Genomic DNA, 16,262 nt, shown 5'->3' on the forward strand with positions numbered 1-16,262 from the left:
ATTTTTAATCAATTTTTGTTTTTGTTGTTGGGTACAGTATACTTCATTGATGATACATGACAAGGTAGGGCTCCCCATGTCCCTCCCCTTCTTCAGGGGATCTGGGATGAGACCGTAGAGGTTGGGAGAGTCTCAGTGTGTTGCGGATGAATTGGAGCAAGGACTTCCCAGCAGCCGAGGGCCTTTCTCTTCCTCTTTCTTTCACTGGGGCTGCCTGTTACTCCTTGGAGGCCATGTGGACCCAGTTGCTATAGCCAAATTCATTGTCATACCAGGAAATGAGCTTGACAAAATGGCCATTGAAGGCAATGCCAGACACAGTATCAAAGGTGGGAGGGTGGATATCACTGTTAAAGTCACAGGAGACAACCTGGTCTTCAGTGTAGATTAGAATACTCTTGAGGGGGTCCTCCAATGCCTACTTCATCACCTTCTTGATGTCATCATATTTGGCAGCTTTCTCCAGGTGGCAGGAGACTGACATGTTGGAGATGGAGACACAGAAGGCTGTGCCAGTGAGCTTCCCATTCAGCTCAGGGATGATTTTGCCTACATCCTTGGTGGTGCCAGTAGAAGCAGGGATGATGTTCTGGGCAGCCCCTTGGCCATCACACCACAGCTCCCCAGAGGGGGGCCATCCATGGTCTTCTGGGTGGCAACGATCGCATGGACTGTGGTCATGATTCTCTCCACGATGCTGAAGTTGTCATGAATGACCTTGGCCAGAGGAGCCAAGCAGTTGTTGGTACAAGAGGTATTGCCAACAATCTTGAGGGAGTTGTCATTTTTCTCATGGTTCACACGCATCACAAACAGGGGGGCATCAACAAAAGGGGCAGAGATGATGACTCCTGTGGCCCCACCCTTCAAGTGAGCCCCAGCTTTCTCCATAGTGAAGACCCCAGTGGACTCCACAACACACTCAGCGTCAGCATCACCTCATTTTGGGATTTTGCTCCTAGGAGATGTAGAAGGGCTTTCCACATATGACAAGTTTCCTGTTCTCTACCTTGACTGTGCTATTGAATTTGCTGTGGGTAGAATCATACTAGAACATGTAGACCATGTCACTGAGGTCAATGAAAGATCATTGATGGTGACAATATCTACTTTGCCAGGGATCCCTGGGTGGCGCAGCGGTTTGGCGCCTGCCTTTGGCCCAGAGCGCGATCCTGGAGACCCGGGATCGAATCCCGCGTAGGGCTCCCTGCATGGAGCCTGCTTCTCCCTCTGCCTGTGTCTCTGCCTCTCTCTCTCTCTCTGTGACTATGATGAATAAATAAATAGAATCTTAAAAAAAATCTACTTTGCCAAAGTTAAAAGCAGCCCTGATGACCAGGTGCCCAATATGGTCAAATCCATTTACTCTGACCTTCACCGTCGTGTCTCCAGGACATGGCTGGCACTGCACCAGAAAATGTCCAATGGGGAGGAGCAGAAAGCTAAATCATCTTTTTTTTTTTTTCAGATGTACCTTCTTTTTTTTAAATTTATTTTTTATTGGTGTTCAATTTGCCAACATATAGAATAACACCCAGTGCTCATCATCAAGTGCTCCCCTCAGTGCCCGTCACCCAGTCACCCCCACCCCCTGCCCACCTCCTTTTTCTACCACCCCTTGTTCGCCAAACCATCTTTAAAACCACTTCTTCCCTCAGATTATCAGGCCACTAAATAGCCTCCTGAGGGACCATCACCGAGTCTCCCACCAGGAGCTCTGGGAGAGGTGCTCAGACCTCCAGGCCTGAGGCAGCTCTGAACTTTGGGCACAACCAGAGAGTGAGAGAAGGGGAGCCCGCCCTCCTGCCATCTGGATTCCTCTGTGACACAGTCTCCAGCTGAAGCTCCCCGACTGCCCGCATACCTCACACTCAGCCAGTTTGTCTGTGAGCGCAGGCTTACGAGCAATGAGCACTAAATCAAGGCGGTTTTCCTGAATCAGGAAAATGATGAGCACATTCTGAACCTTGACAGGCTTTTCTCCATATCTGGAGATCTATTAAAAATAGATCTGGAGATGATTCTTTGCAGCTGAATTCCACAGGCACGATATTCCTTTTCCACAGTAGAGATGTAAGGAAAACAGCTGACTGGAAAGGCCTTTTCTTGATGTCATTAATTGTCCTCCAAGCCCAATGTCAGGATCTCAACTACTAAGTGACAGGCGCCAGTGTTTGGGCAGGGCCAGCCTTGGGCAGCAGCACAGAAGGCCCCTTCCATTCTCTTCCCCGTTCATTCTCTCAGCGTCCCCACTCAACTTAGCCTCTGGTCTTTCCCACTGCAAGGCACAGTCGGGCATAGCCCCAGTTTGGCTCATCTTTATCTGCCCCTGGGCTGAGTGAAAACAAGGATTGCTGAGCCCTGCCCCTGGAGAGGGATATCAGAAGCCTGCGGTCAGGACTGGGAATCTGTATTTTTAACTACTCTCTTGGTGATTCTCAAGAGCAGCCCAGTTTAAGAAACACTGGCCTAGTGCAACCAGCAAGGCCTTTGAAATCAGACAAAGCTGGGTTCAAATCTAACTTTTGCCGCTGTGGTCAGGGACCATGACTAAGCTTCTCTGAATCTCGATTTGCACATCTGTAAAATATGAAACTTGAGTAAAATAATGTATTTTAGATGAAAATTGTCTCAGTTGAAAATTTCTATTCTTCTTCTTCCCAAGTATAAAAATCAGACTTTCCCCAAACAGCTCATTAAGCGAGAGGGAGAATCAAGGATAAGAATCACATTGCTAAAAAGAATAGGATGGGGGCACCTGGGTGGCTCAGTTAGTTAAGAGTCTGACTTTTGATTTCGGCTCGGGTCACGATCTCAGGGTTGTGAAATTGAACCCTGTGTCAGGCTCTGTGCTCAGTTTGGAGTCGGCTTATCCCTCTTCCTCCTCCAGCTTGCTCTCTCCTTCTCTCTTGAATAAATTTAAAAAAAATATTTTCTCAAAATAAAAAGAATAGGACCCTACCTGCCTCCCACCCTATCGTCCACCTCCACCCTATCTTATCTGGGAGATCAAAAGGCAGAGGCTGTGACTTCAAGGCTCTCAAGCAGCTAACAGATGCCTGATACTGGGACCCTATGTGAACTCGGAAAATCTTGGGTGGAAGCCCTGGCTGGACTGGCAGGCAGCAGGGTTCTGACATCTGGCAGTGCTTGTTGGTGGGACAAGGTTCACCGACTCCAAATGTCCCAGGAGCATTGGTCCACGTGAGTGTTGGTGGCCAGCTGCTACTCTGCTAGAGAGGTTGATTGATTATATACATTTCTTCTTGCCGTGATCATAGTGTGGTTGGTCCTTGTTCACTGACTCAACTCTCATTGGCTGGGGTAGGGATGACAGGATTCGGTGGTGAGCTGCAAATCATGATGATGGCTTTTGCATGCTTTTGTAGGACCATGACTGTACTCCATGTCCTCCAAATCCATAACTCTACAACCATGAAATGAAGCCTCAGGGGTAGAGGAAGAACCTTTCTTGGCATGAATGATAAAAAAAGGTTTCTCCAGACATATAGCAACAAAAGTAGCTTTGTGTATGCTCAGAAGGTAGTATGCAGTCAACAAATATTTGTGGATTGCTTCCTTGATTTTATGTTTTTGTTTACTCGATTTCTTCTAAAATCTTTAGGATTCTAGTTTTTGGTTGTGGGAGAAGCACGGAGGGAGAGAGGGGAGCTGTGAGATCAGACAATATTTTGTAGCTCGACTTTTATACTTCTGCTGTATTGTGTAGCAATATAGCTTAACGAGAGAGGATGGTCTTTGGAGTTTGATGACTTGGTTTCAGATCTTGCCTTCACCATATGGTTAGTCCGGATAAGCTAAAATCTCAGTGGATAAAACAGTGAAGATATGTGCATCCAAGTCAAAGTCCAGGGCAGGTGGCAAAGGGCAGGGTGAAGGGTGATCTGCTCCATGGAGTCATTCAGGGACCAAGTTCTTTCCATCTTAATCATGTGGCTTTGTGGTGCCCTGGGTTGTCCAGATAGTGATGGGAAAGCAGATGAAGGACCTTCTGCAAGATTTTGATGGGCCAGGCCTGGAAATGGCAAAAATAATCTCTGTCTCTATTTCATTGGCCAGAACTCAGTCACATGGCCAGTCTATAATAATAGGAATGCCGGGAAATGTAGGTGAACACCTGCCTAGAAGGAAAAGGAGAATATGGATACTAATGAGCAGTAGAAGGTTCTGTCAAGAGCTCTTGAACTGGAAAAAAGAACCAGAAGAAAATGACTGCCAGGACAACACCAGACATTTTTGTTAATATAGGAAAAAATACTCTGATGAAACTTAGTAGACTCTGGGAAATATTTTGGAAAAATCTCCCCTTCTCTTGAAATATTTAAGAAAAGGCCAGCTACTCCCTTTTGAGGTTAGTCAGAACATCTCAGTTTAGGGTCCGAAGAATGGGCTGTTGCTTCTGGGGCCACCTTCTTCTCTGTCCTTTCTCAGAGTGGTCCTTTCCTCTCTCCTCCGGGAAATGAGGCGCCTAAGGCTTCATGCCTGGATTGACCTCAGGAGCTATCCTCTGAGATGTTCTTTATATGAAATCCAGACTTCCTAACTCTCCCTGGCCAGGTTCCAGAACATTCTGTTTACTTGACCAGCCATATCCAATGAGGAACAAGTAGAAGGTCAATATAGGAAATGCAAAGGGGGAGAAGAGAATAGTGTAGTGTTGTCATGGGAAGTGGGGTATAAATAAAACACACATTTCCAAAAATGCCATAATGTCCTGGATGCTCTGCTCTCCAAGATGGACACTGTAGGGTGGTTTTGGCAGGGCATGGAGCTGAACCAGAGCTTAGCGCCAAGAGAGGAGAAAGGGGGAAGGCTTGGTGGCCAGATGCTTTCTCTTCCTCTGACTTTTGCTGGGTCACTTAGAAATGACACAGAAACCCAGACCGTGTTCCTTCCTCTGAATGACTTCCAGCTATGTCCCTCCCCAACCCCCAACTGGAGGCCACTCTATTTTTAAATTTCTCTTGGGAAGTAGATTCCAAAATTTCTGTGAGTCTTCCCGTCAGGGAAGCCTCTGATTTCCAGTAAACTCAGGGTCGCATAACTTTCTATATTCATTTGCATTCTGTTTGCATAAAATTAGCATGCTTTGGAGTTTGCGACTCTGAGTCAAAGAAACCCAGAGCATTAATGCAAATGATCTTCAGCTTTTGTGCCCCACTGACTTCTGGCAAGAGGTCCTGTCATCCACTTGACCTGCAGATCCTCATGCTGGGCTCACTGAGAACTCCGTCGTCGGAGGGGTTGGGGGGGCCTCTGTTTTCTGGACACTGAAGCTTCATTCTTAATGTGGTGGAGCCTGAGAGAGGGACTTTGAGTCATCATGACTCAGATGTGAGGGGTTAGATGGGACAGGAGTTAGTGAGGAGGGGCCCTCAGATCTAAGGAAAGGTCAGAAGGGAGCAGCGAAGTTGGGGGTAGAGATGGAAGGAAGGGAGATTTAGGGAGACTGAGAGAGACCACTGGGAGAAAAGGAGAGAGGGAAATGTAAGAGGGAGCGAGACTGGGTGGGTAAACACTGTGTGGCTAGTTAGAAGGGAGAGTGGACAGTTGTTATCCAGGAGTGTTGTTTTTTTTTTAAGATATTATTTATTCATTCATGAGAGACGCAGAAAGTGAGGCAGAGACACAGGCAGAGGGAGAAGCAGGCTCCCTGCAGAGAGCCTAACGTGGGACTCGATCCCGGGATCACAACCTGAGCCGAAGGCAGATGCTCAACCACTGAGCCACCCAGGCGACCCTTGCTATCTAGGAAGTTAATGGTCAAAGTCAGCGAGTGTGTGGCCCTGCAGATTCCCTGAGGGTCATTTCTTTCCTCTCTGTTAGACGAGGCCTTCTTGTTGGGCCCAGAAAGGTGGGTCTGCTCAGGGTCTGCCCAGGGATGGTCTGAGGTGTCACAGCATGAAAGCGCCAATGACAGATTTTATAGTGGTTCTGGGTAGGACAGATGTCAGCAGGTTGGAACTAGAAGACACAAACCACTTTGCCCACGTATGCAGCTCCTTCCTCCAGTGGCCGAGACACCCTGGGCCTGAATGAAAGGTGCTTCTGTCGCAGAGGAGTGGAGGGAAATGGAGGGACCCTCAGGGCCAGGGCCAGGGGGGTACCTGACATGGTGGCCAGTGTTCTAAGCCACGGAGTTCACTGACTGACCCCTGGCCGTGGGCTGGCCGCTCACCACGGTGCGGAGTCAGATACCTTCTGAGGCCACGGCCTCCACAGAGTCAGCGCATGAGGGGGGCAGGAGGGCAGAGACCCCTTGGGATTTAATCCTGGTGCCACCCCTGCCGGCCTTGGGCAAGTGATTTGAACTCGTCCATGCCTCATAGCTCCTTCATCTATAAAATGGGAATAGTTATGCTGATTTTGTAGAGCCGAACACAATAGCCCTTGCAGAGTTTTTAGAACTGTGGCTGCCAAGAGAGGAAGCCCTCAGCAGATACTACTGTCATTATACATGGCAGCCCCAACCAAATAAGATGCAGGGAAGAGACTGCAGCCCACATGGGGTGGGCTCCCAGTTTCTTGGCCCTGTGCCCGGGGTGGCAGCTGCTCGTAGGCTTTGAGCTCCAGCTGATGCAGCCACAGCAGCAGGCCGCGTGGATGAGGGCCAGGCGCCGGCTCTGGCCAACCACAAGCTGGGAAATGACACTGGCAGTGATGCGGTTTCCCTTTTCGCCTCTCTCTCCAGGAGGGGCGAAGGAATGAGAATTGCTCATGAAGGAAGAGAAATTGCTCCTTTATTTGTCAGGAAGGTGCACACGAGCTGGAGAAAGAGACCCCAGCAAGAAGAAAGGCACGAGACCTTGCGTGACTTGTTTGGACCGTACCACTGGCAGTCAGGGGCCTTGGGGAGGGTCTGCTGGTCTGGCCTCTGTGGGGAAGGCAGGGCTGAGCATCATTAGCGGTGTCTCTCCTCATCCTGGGCCTCCTGTCAGTCAGCTAGGCTGAGGGCTGCAGGAAGGACGGGATGGAAGGCCATAGGGAAGGATGGAATCCTCTAGACATACTGTGCCTGGATTCAAGAATGATTGGTGGACCCTTTCTTGTCAACACAGACACAGCCTGCCTCCAGGACTCTCACGCTTGGCGCACAGTGACTTCCCTGACAGCACACCCATGTCACAATCTCCACTTATCCCCATTTGCACAGCGGCTATCCTGTGGCCGAAGCGCCAAGCTGGTGGATTACAAGGAGTTCTGAGAGTCTTCTTAACAGGCTACTCTCCATGTCCTTACTACCGAGATCCCAGAGCAACAGGCCAACCCCCTGTGTTTTCTTCTCCCTTGGAATCCAGCCTGATGCTATGGGATGTCTGGTAGCCCCACGTGGGATCTGCCCTCTGGGCCCTCACCTCCCCCTGAGTGGAGTTGACCTAACAACATTTCTGTCTCTCGGGCCTGGCCAGAGAGTTGTGTCTTCTTGCCTTATGTCATGTGAGATTTATCCTTAGCCTGCCTTTCATCATCATCAGCTTAAGTTAAAGTCACTACCCCTGGATGCCCAGAAAAGCCCCACACCGGTTGTTAGTTGCTAGTCAAGTTTAGAGGATTCTTGAATTTCCGCATCAGAAAGGAACAACCGTGTCCAGGTGCAGTCAGTTGGCTTTCAGGGTGACTGGTTGTGCTAATCCTGACATGCTATAACCACAGGACCCCCACCCATCTCTGAAGGCTGGGACCTGGGCCAGGCCTGGGCCAGGCCTCTCTGGCAACAGAGGCCTGCCAGCATTAGTTTCGCTCCTTGACTTAGAGGCCAAAAGGACATTGTAATGGTGAGGCAATGCATGTGAAACAGAAACAAATGGCTTTAGTTCCAGGAAGTCAGAAATGGAAGGAAAAGTTGTTGATCTTCTTTGAGACCCACTGTGAGCTAGCTTTTGTGCTGCGCTAGCGAGAACTCTGCTGCTTACTTGAAGGAGGACCCTGGGAAAGCCCCTCTCCTTGCTAGGCTTTAACTTCCTCATATGTAAAGCGCATCTGGGATTAGTCAAGATCCTTCTGGGCCTGTCATACTGTGGTTCTAGGTGTCCCAATACTCTATTCCCTGGGGGTCAAAGAACGTGAAGATATGTGGGGAGGAATGGGGAAAAGTGGAGGAAGAAATGTCCAGTGGGAGTCCTTGTGTGTTTAGTGACCTGAAAGGGGGAGGGAAAGAAGGGAGTAAGAAAATAAAGTAAAAAAAGGGAAGAACACACGAGAGGGATTTAAGGAGAGGAAAAGCATGAAAGATGGAGGTGGCCACAATTACTTCAGGGCTCCTCAGGTACGTCCTGGCCAGGCTGACTTTGTGTGCATGGGGGTGTTGAGGGGCCCATTGCAGTTCCCGAAGAAGGCCACAATACTATTACCACCCCCATGCCCTTATACAACGTGGTCTTGTCATTTCCCTACTAAGAAGCAGAGCTTAATTTTTCTCCCTTTAAATCTGGGCTGCCCCTATGACTCACTTATAACCAATAGAGTGTGGTAGCAGTTACGCTAGGTGCCTTCTGAGGTTCAGTCAGAAGCAGCTTCCACTAGGTTTAGGTTGAGATATTTGCTCTGAGGGAAGCCAGTCTGACTCCCTGTGACCATCATGCAGAGGGCCACATGGAGGCGTCCCACCTTATGGCCATTTCCCTCAAGGTACTAGATGTATGAATGAAGATCTCTTTGACTCCCTGGCCTGGACCAGACTACTGATCCACCTCATTCAATAACCAAGAGGAACAGAAGAAACTGCTCCCAGTCGAGCCCTGCCCAAATTCCTGATGTGGAAGAATCTATAAAATAATCATTTTTTTTAGGTCACAAAGTTTTGGGGTAGTTTGTTATAAAGCAAAAGGATGGCAGGAGAGGCTTATAAAAAGATAAGCTTCCTTAAAATGAGAAACCGTTAAAAAATGTATGAACAAGACTTTTAAGATCGCAGAGATGTGTGAGATTTCAAAACTAATTTGGAAGGCAACTTCTAACTTTGCCCATTCGGGACACTATAACAAAATTACCATTTTCTATAGGTCACCATATTATGTTTTAAAAAAGTATATTTTTATGAGAAAGGGAGAAAAGGCACTTCATCCACCAGATTGGTTAGAAGGAAAGAGATGAGCAACATCAAATATTGGCAAGGATGTGGGACAAGCAGAGCTCTCATGCATTCCTGGTGGGAGTGTGTAATGGCACAGTCACTGAGGGATATCATCTAAAACTGAACATATGCATATATTCAATTCCAATTCTAAGTATATGCCTGACAGAAATTTGTGTATATTTTTACCAAAAGATCTGCACATGGATGTTCATAGCAGCACTGTTCTTATTAGCCAAAAAACTGGAAATAACCCAAACGCCCACCAACAGCTGAATGAATAAATAAATTGTGGTATATTTATGTCATGAAACACTATATAGCAGCGAGAATGAATGAATTATTGTCAGAAAAATCACAGACAAATCTCATGACTGTTATGTGGAGGGAAAGAAATCAGAGTCAATACAATGTGATTCCACTTACCTAAAGTGGAAAAATAAGCAAAATTAATCTATGACGTCAGAAGTTAGGATAATGGTTACCCTGGGTGGCAGAGAACATGAGGGGGGGCTTTTCCAATGTTCTGATTCATCACTGGTGCTAGCTATGTGGGGGTTTTCTGTATGTATGTTATATTTCACACTAAAATGTTAAAAACAGGAGCTTCCTGACATGCTCTCAAAGCACAGGATGATGGGTCTTTAAAAAAACTAATTTAGTTTTTTAAAAAGCTTATGAAAAACTTTCTAATTTCTCTTTCCTTAAACCAATGTGCATTGCATTATGGCAAGGTGCTGGGGCTATGACAATGTCCATGGGGTGACATGGTCAGCAGCAACTGACCAGTAACAGGCCAGCCCTCCTAGGAAGGTGCTTCTCAGTGGCTCTTTGCTGCCAGCTGTATTGTGTGCACACATGGGCATATCTAGAAAGATCTTTCCCAATCTTTTGCAGCTCGTGGCACATGTAGAAAATAGCTACATTGGGACAGCATCCTGGGGTGTCAGATGGGGCTCCCGGAAGGCAAAGCAGACTGGCTGGGTCCTCAAGGCGCCCCCAGGATAAGTGGTATCACTACTTCAGCACACTTATGGGAAACACCCACTTAGTGTGGGAAGACATGAACCTCCATAGCACATGTTAAGTTCTCTTGCTCCTCTGCTCCAGGAAAATCCAACTCTACATACCCCTCACCACTGGATTAAAGGTCCCATTTGCAGAAATGAAGATCATGGGGTTCAGGGATTTGTGCAGCATCCCCAGTCTCTCCTCTATGCCATGGTGTCATCTCCCCTTCCAGACTCATTTCCCATCACCTCCCTCTGTCCCGCACCTTATCCCCTAAACACATGACATCCTGGATACACTGTACTAGTCTGTCATCTAGAAATATCTCCCAACACCCCCAAACTCCCAAGTCCTTTTCTTTATCCATCATCTCCCTGCTCGTATCTTCCCTTCTCCATGATGTCTCTTTCTGTACACTGCCCAAGGCCACCACCACACTTTGATTTGTGTTACTGGTGTGTGTGTGCGTGTGTGTGTGTGTGTGTGTGCGTACATGAATGTCTTCCTATCTTGCCCATAGTAGGTGCTCAACAATTGTTCCTCGAATGACTTCTAGGCTGCAGAGGGACCCAGACGTTAACTCCCCCTACCCCTATTCTTGATGGTCACTCATTGTCCCCTTGAGTTGGAAGCCCCAACCTTCCAGGACACTGGTCTTGTGGCCTCTCCACAGTCTGCCACTCCCCTGCCACAGGCTTGGAGCCAAGCAGCCTGGATGGGATACATTACTCAGGCCCCTCCCTCACCAGCTCACACCTCTGGGATTGGCATTAGGCTAATTGTGGTGTGACAAAGGGAAGGGGTGACTGCCACTCAGCCTCAGTCCTGGCTCCCATCCCTCAAGCGATAGCCTGCAGTACCAGGGTGTGGCCACAAGGGGCTCTATCGGGCGAGTCATCTGCGCAGCGAAGGAGGGTTCCGTGGGAAAGGAGCCGCTCAGGGAGTCTCTCCTCTCCAGTTCCCTTTGGCTGCCTTATCCTGATGTTTTACCCCTTAGCCACCTAGAAGCTGTTTTATATCTTAACACGCTCATCCCTGCTTTCCCATGAGCCTCTCTACTTGCCATCCCCTTTACTGACCACCAGTCCCCAAGGGGGCAGGACACTTCTCCTTTGGTCAGTTCCACCTCCTTTAGATGAGTGCTGAACCTACAAATGAGCTCCCTGTCTTTCAAGATGTGGGATGGAAAACTGTCCTGTTCCATCTTTTCAGCATCTCCTGACTCTGCCCCCCCCTTGTGTTTCCCCACTGCCACTCAGGATCAGGTTTCCTCATGTCTGGCCAGGATTAATGCCATGGCTTGTTGGGGGATCCCCTGTCTCCAGCTGCCCACCCTGGAGCCAGAGAGAACTTATTCCCATCAGGCGCTGGCTTTCGATGGCTCTGGCTCCCCAAGTCCAGGACATTCACACAGGGCCCCAGGTACCCGAAGATCCAGCTGCCTGATTCTGTGGCCTCATGGCCCTCTTCTCCCCTTGCGCTCCAACCAGCAATACTGAAATACCTGTAATTGCTCAACACATCGTGCTATTTCAAGTCTTTGTACTTTGCACACATTCTTTTCTGTTACCTGCACCTCCTCCACCCTTTACCCTTGGCTCCCATACTTCCTCTACCGGCAGAGCCCTGTTCATCCTTAAAACTGCCAATTCCTCTGTGAGCCCTTCCCTGACCCAAGATTCCTTCCCATGCCCCCGAACCCCTCCTCTGAACAGATCCCGTGCCCTGAACAGGCGTATCTCCTTGTCTCTGTCCCTCAGAGCTGTGATAATTACCCAAGCCCTTCCAGTTTTTTTTTTCCATCCACCCTGTAGCTCCCCGTGGGACACGGAGCTGGCACTCAGTAGGTGATACGTGAAAGGAGTCGCCCCATCCTTCCCTGCACCATCACCTCCACCTTGGCCAGGTCCCTTAAATGCTCTGAACTCCCATTTGCTGATCGGCAAAGTGGAGACCTGTGAGAATCAGAAGGGGCCACATACATTAAAGAACTTTAACCGGCTAAGTGCTATTAAACAGCGAAATGCTATGCAGATGTCTTTATTTCCAGACTAGTGTTTACCTGCACTTGCCTGTGTGGAAATCAGAAGATCAAAGGAATGTGATGTGATCTTTTTCTAACTTCCCCACCTTGAGTCCAGGGAAAAGCTGGTTAAGAGTAAACCATTAATTTTGTCTCCCTGCAGCTCCTAGTCCTCTCTGAAACTCTGGGTTAATGATTCTGGACTTGTTTTCCTCCAAGGGCCAATCCGTATCGTATCTAATCTTTGGCATGTTCTATTCTTTAAGAATAATTTGACTCACTCCAATAGTTCTCCATCCTGGGGTTGCAAACTTTGTTTTGCCAGAAGAAGTCGTGGATGTATATGGGTCTCTGTCTTCCTTCCTCACCAGTGCCCTATCCCATGGCCACCATTCCCTTTACCAATAGAAGCCACACACTGAAGGTCCAAGCAACACGGATGCTGTGACTTCATGTGAGGTGTAAGGATTTGTTTTCTGAACCCCAGAAACTTTTTTACATGGTTTCTCCATACCAAAGTTTAATTAGTGTCTGTGGGAGGATTATAGGGAGATTCCAGACTGGTCCCTGGAATCCCAGGCAGGAGGTCTGTTTATGTCTGTAGTTCAGGTCACACAGAGGCTAGGGATAGAAGACTCCAAGCCAGATGCTGCTTAAGGGTGGTCTGGACACTCTCGAGATAAGGCCAGCTGAGGGCTGTGAGCTCACTGAATTCAAAAACCAGCTCACGGCGGCTCACTGTCAGGAGTTTCCCAGCTCCCATCCCTCCTTGCCTTTAATCCAGTACATTTGATGCAGAGTTTTGGAACATAGGGGGTGGGAATGCTTTGCAAAAAGAAGCGGATCACTGTTCTGCAAAGGTTCTACTGTGTGGCGCCAAGAACAAGTTAACTTTTCTGAGCCCCAGTGTTTGTATCTGTACAACAGAGATATTAAACAAATGAGTTAAATTCCATTTATTGTAGGTATAGATCCATTTATTGTAGGTATAGATGATTAAGAACCCGGAACCCAATTTAAAGGAAAAGGCATTGGTTAAGGTGTGTCCAAAGCAGTAACTTCATCATAACTGCCACAGCAAGTCTAGGACCATTCTGCCGTAATGTGAAAGCACTATGACACACATCTCCTGTGTGTACCTTGTGACCCTGTCTTGCCTTTCCACCCTGGAGAAAACCATTGTCCCGAGTTTTGTGTTTACTATTCCTTTGTCTTTGTCACAGTTATTTGACAAAGTCATTTAAAGTGTTCTATAACATACATTATACATGTCGATATACATTGACATAGAGATTGACGACTATAGAATATTATAGAACAGTTCAAATAGGGATCCCTGGGTGGCGCAGTGGTTTGGCGCCTGCCTTTGGCCCAGGGCGCGATCCTGGAGACCCGGGCTCGAATCCCACGTCGGGCTCCCGGTGCATGGAGCCTGCTTCTCCCTCTGCCTGTGTCTCTGCCCCTCTCTCTCTCTTTCTCTCTGTGTGACTGTCATAAATAAAAATTAAAAAAAGTATACTTAGAAAAAAAGAACAGTTCAAATAACTTTGTCAATGTATAGTCAATCTCTCTATTCACATTCTATTCTATTATCAATTGTGCTGATGGTAATTTGGACCACTTGCAGTGTTTTGAAACATTCTATAAGCGTCTTAAAACAGGCGTCTCTCCAAGGTATATATACCAAGGAAAGAACTTGCTAAGTCTGAGAATCCTCCCTGTTTTGATTGCCAAGAAATGCTGCGGTACCCCTCTTCCCTCCATTGACTAACCTGCTCTTACTTGGTCTGCGGACCTCCCAGACCTGTGTTTATAAAAACAGAGAAATGGTGGAGGTAGAAGAGCTTTCCAGAGCTTTCCAGGCCCTAGACTGACTCTCAACCGTGGCCCTGAGGACCAAGCCACACAGGCCTTGGGGGCAAGATGAGGCAGCACCCCTTTGGCTCTGAGCATGGGTGTGAGGTGGGGGCTGCCCTCGACTAGACCCTGGGGTCTCGGGTGGCAGCCCGGCTGACCTCACGCAGAACCCATGTGAGGCTCTAACTGGACTGCAGGACCTCACGGAACCCCCTGTTGAGGCCCCTATTGGGCTGCAGGACTTAGAGATTCAGGCAGAACGCAGCATGCCATTCTCAGATCCTATGTTTTCGTTTATTTTATTTTTATTTTTTTATTTCAACGGAAGGGAGGAAAGCTGGAATGGGGTCTCCGGGGTGGGGTGCAGCTGCCGAAAGGGGCTCCGAAGGTCGCTGTCTCCAGGGCGTCCTGGGTCCCGCGCCCCGCGCACGCCGGGCCCTGGCCGCTCCGCGGGCTCCAGGACGGCCTCCACGCCGCCGCCCTCCGCGGTCTTGGCCAGCGCGTCCACGCCTCTGCGGCGCGCGGAGGCCACGGCGCGCGTCGCGAGGTTGGCCCTGACGTTCCTCAGGAACAAGCCGATCCTGCTGAGCCTCTTGGGGGCGGAGCCCGCGCTGGCGGTGGACACGCTGCGCCCCGACCTGTGCGAGGTCCGGGACTCCGTGGCCGTGGGGGCGCGGCCGCCCGTGTGCTGCGCGCGCGGGGCGCCCCCGGGGCTGCGGCGGCCCCGCTCCTTGTCCTCGCGCGCGGCCCTGTGGCCGGCGGAGGCCCGGCTGGAGGCTTTCCGGGGGGCCTTGTCCCCCGAGGCCTTGTGGCGGCCGTCGGCGGGCCTGCGGCGGCGCGATCCGCGGCGGGCCCGCTCCTTCTCCCGCCGCTCCCTCCGCTCCCTGCGGCCCCCGCGGCCCCTTCCCGCCGGCTCCTGGGGGAGCGGGGCCGCCGCCGCGTCCTGCGCCGCCTCTCCCGCCCCGGCGAACGCCAGGGCGTTGCTGGGCTCCGGGGAGAGGCTGGTGGACGAGTCCGAAGGGAAGCCCGGGGTCTTGGCCGCACCTGCCACGGCCGCTGCCGCGCTCTTGGGGGACGCGCTGGCGGCGCCCGCGAAGGCGAGGCTGGGTCTGCTCCCCGCTCCGGGCCCCGCGGGCTGTTCGGGGGCGCCCCCAGGCTTGGAGACGGCCACGCCCAGTGCACCTGCCGCGGTGCCCGCCGCCGCCGCCGCCGCCGCCGCCGTCGCGAACCCCGCTGCTGTCCCCGCCGCCGCCGCTGCACCTGCCGCCGCACCTGCCGCTGCACCTGCCGCCGACCCCAGGGCGAGCTCTGCAGCGTGCGTGCTCCGGGAGGGTTTGTGGGCGTCCCGAGGGGTCCCCTCCCCGCCAGCAAAAGCGGCAGAGGTGGCCCCGGTCACCTCGGAGACCACGTGGAGGCTCCGGATGCTGACCTGGTCCTGATCCCCTTTTCCTTGGAAATCGGCCCCTGCCGCGCTCCTCGCGTCCTCTTCCTCAAACACGGGCATGCACAGCATGTCCCCCGCCGGGATGGCGTAGGTGCTGCTGTTACTGTCCACCGGTGGCCGCAGGAGGTAGATGAGCTTTTCCCAGTGGGCGAAGAGGTCTTCCCGCCCGTCCAGAGGTGGGCTCAGCTGCAGGTAGCACGAGCGGCCCGTGGCGAACTTGAGGCGCAGCTGCTGTTTCTCACGGTCGTGAATGGAGATCCTCACGAACTTCAGCGGAAGGAGCCTGGTGAGCTCCAAGGCCTTTGCAGCCTTGCGGCCTTTGCCCTTGGCGGCCTGGCCCCGCGCGCCGTGCTCCTCGCAGCCCGCGGCCGGCCGGGCCAGCAGCATGACGTCCGGGAGCGGCAGGATCGGGCTGGTGGATGCAATGCCCACCGTCACCATTCTCACCCGGTTGTGCACATCGATGACTTCTCCCCTCTTGGTAATCTGGATAAAGTCGCTTTCAAAAATAGGCGCATGCTTGAATATGTCGTATTCGCCCTTGTGCAGTTGTCGCTGCAGCTTCCCCATGGTGGTGTTGAACATGCCCACTCCCGAGCCGCTCTGGGCCGTGTGGTAGGGGAGCAGGGACTCGGTGTTCATGACTACCTCGTGTGACAAGCAGTGATGGCAAGGGCGGGGGGTCCCTGGATCTCCTGTTCCTCAGCCTCCTCCGCACAGGCTGCAGCAGCGCTCCTGTGCCCCAGGGGTGGCCCTCCGGCAGGTGTCTCCACCCCACCCCACCCCACAGGCTCTCCCTTTGCCTCAGAGCCTCCCAGAGGGATGGCAGGGGT

At 51.0% G+C, this 16,262-nt stretch overlaps 1 protein-coding gene and 1 pseudogene across 1 annotated transcript; both read right to left on the bottom strand.

Annotated features, from left to right (window-relative positions):
- Positions 1-217: 217 nt before the first annotated feature.
- Positions 218-12,891, bottom strand: LOC129505805 (glyceraldehyde-3-phosphate dehydrogenase-like; annotated as a pseudogene).
- Positions 12,892-14,298: 1,407 nt separating this feature from the next.
- GARIN4 (golgi associated RAB2 interactor family member 4) lies at positions 14,299-16,071 on the bottom strand. The gene has a single exon (XM_055319038.1). It carries the CDS (start codon positions 16,069-16,071, stop codon positions 14,299-14,301), a length of 1,773 nt encoding a protein of 590 aa, XP_055175013.1.
- Between the last annotated feature and the right edge of the window lie 191 nt (positions 16,072-16,262).

The sequence above is a fragment of the Nyctereutes procyonoides genome, unplaced genomic scaffold, assembly GCF_905146905.1.
Source record: "Nyctereutes procyonoides isolate TBG_1078 unplaced genomic scaffold, NYPRO_anot_genome, whole genome shotgun sequence".
Classification (NCBI taxonomy): domain Eukaryota; kingdom Metazoa; phylum Chordata; class Mammalia; order Carnivora; family Canidae; genus Nyctereutes; species Nyctereutes procyonoides.

What these genes read in the sequence shown, in the direction of transcription:
- GARIN4 (XM_055319038.1), bottom strand. Translation starts at nt 16,071, where the DNA reads ATGAACACCGAGTCCCTGCTCCCCTACCACACGGCCCAGAGCGGCTCG.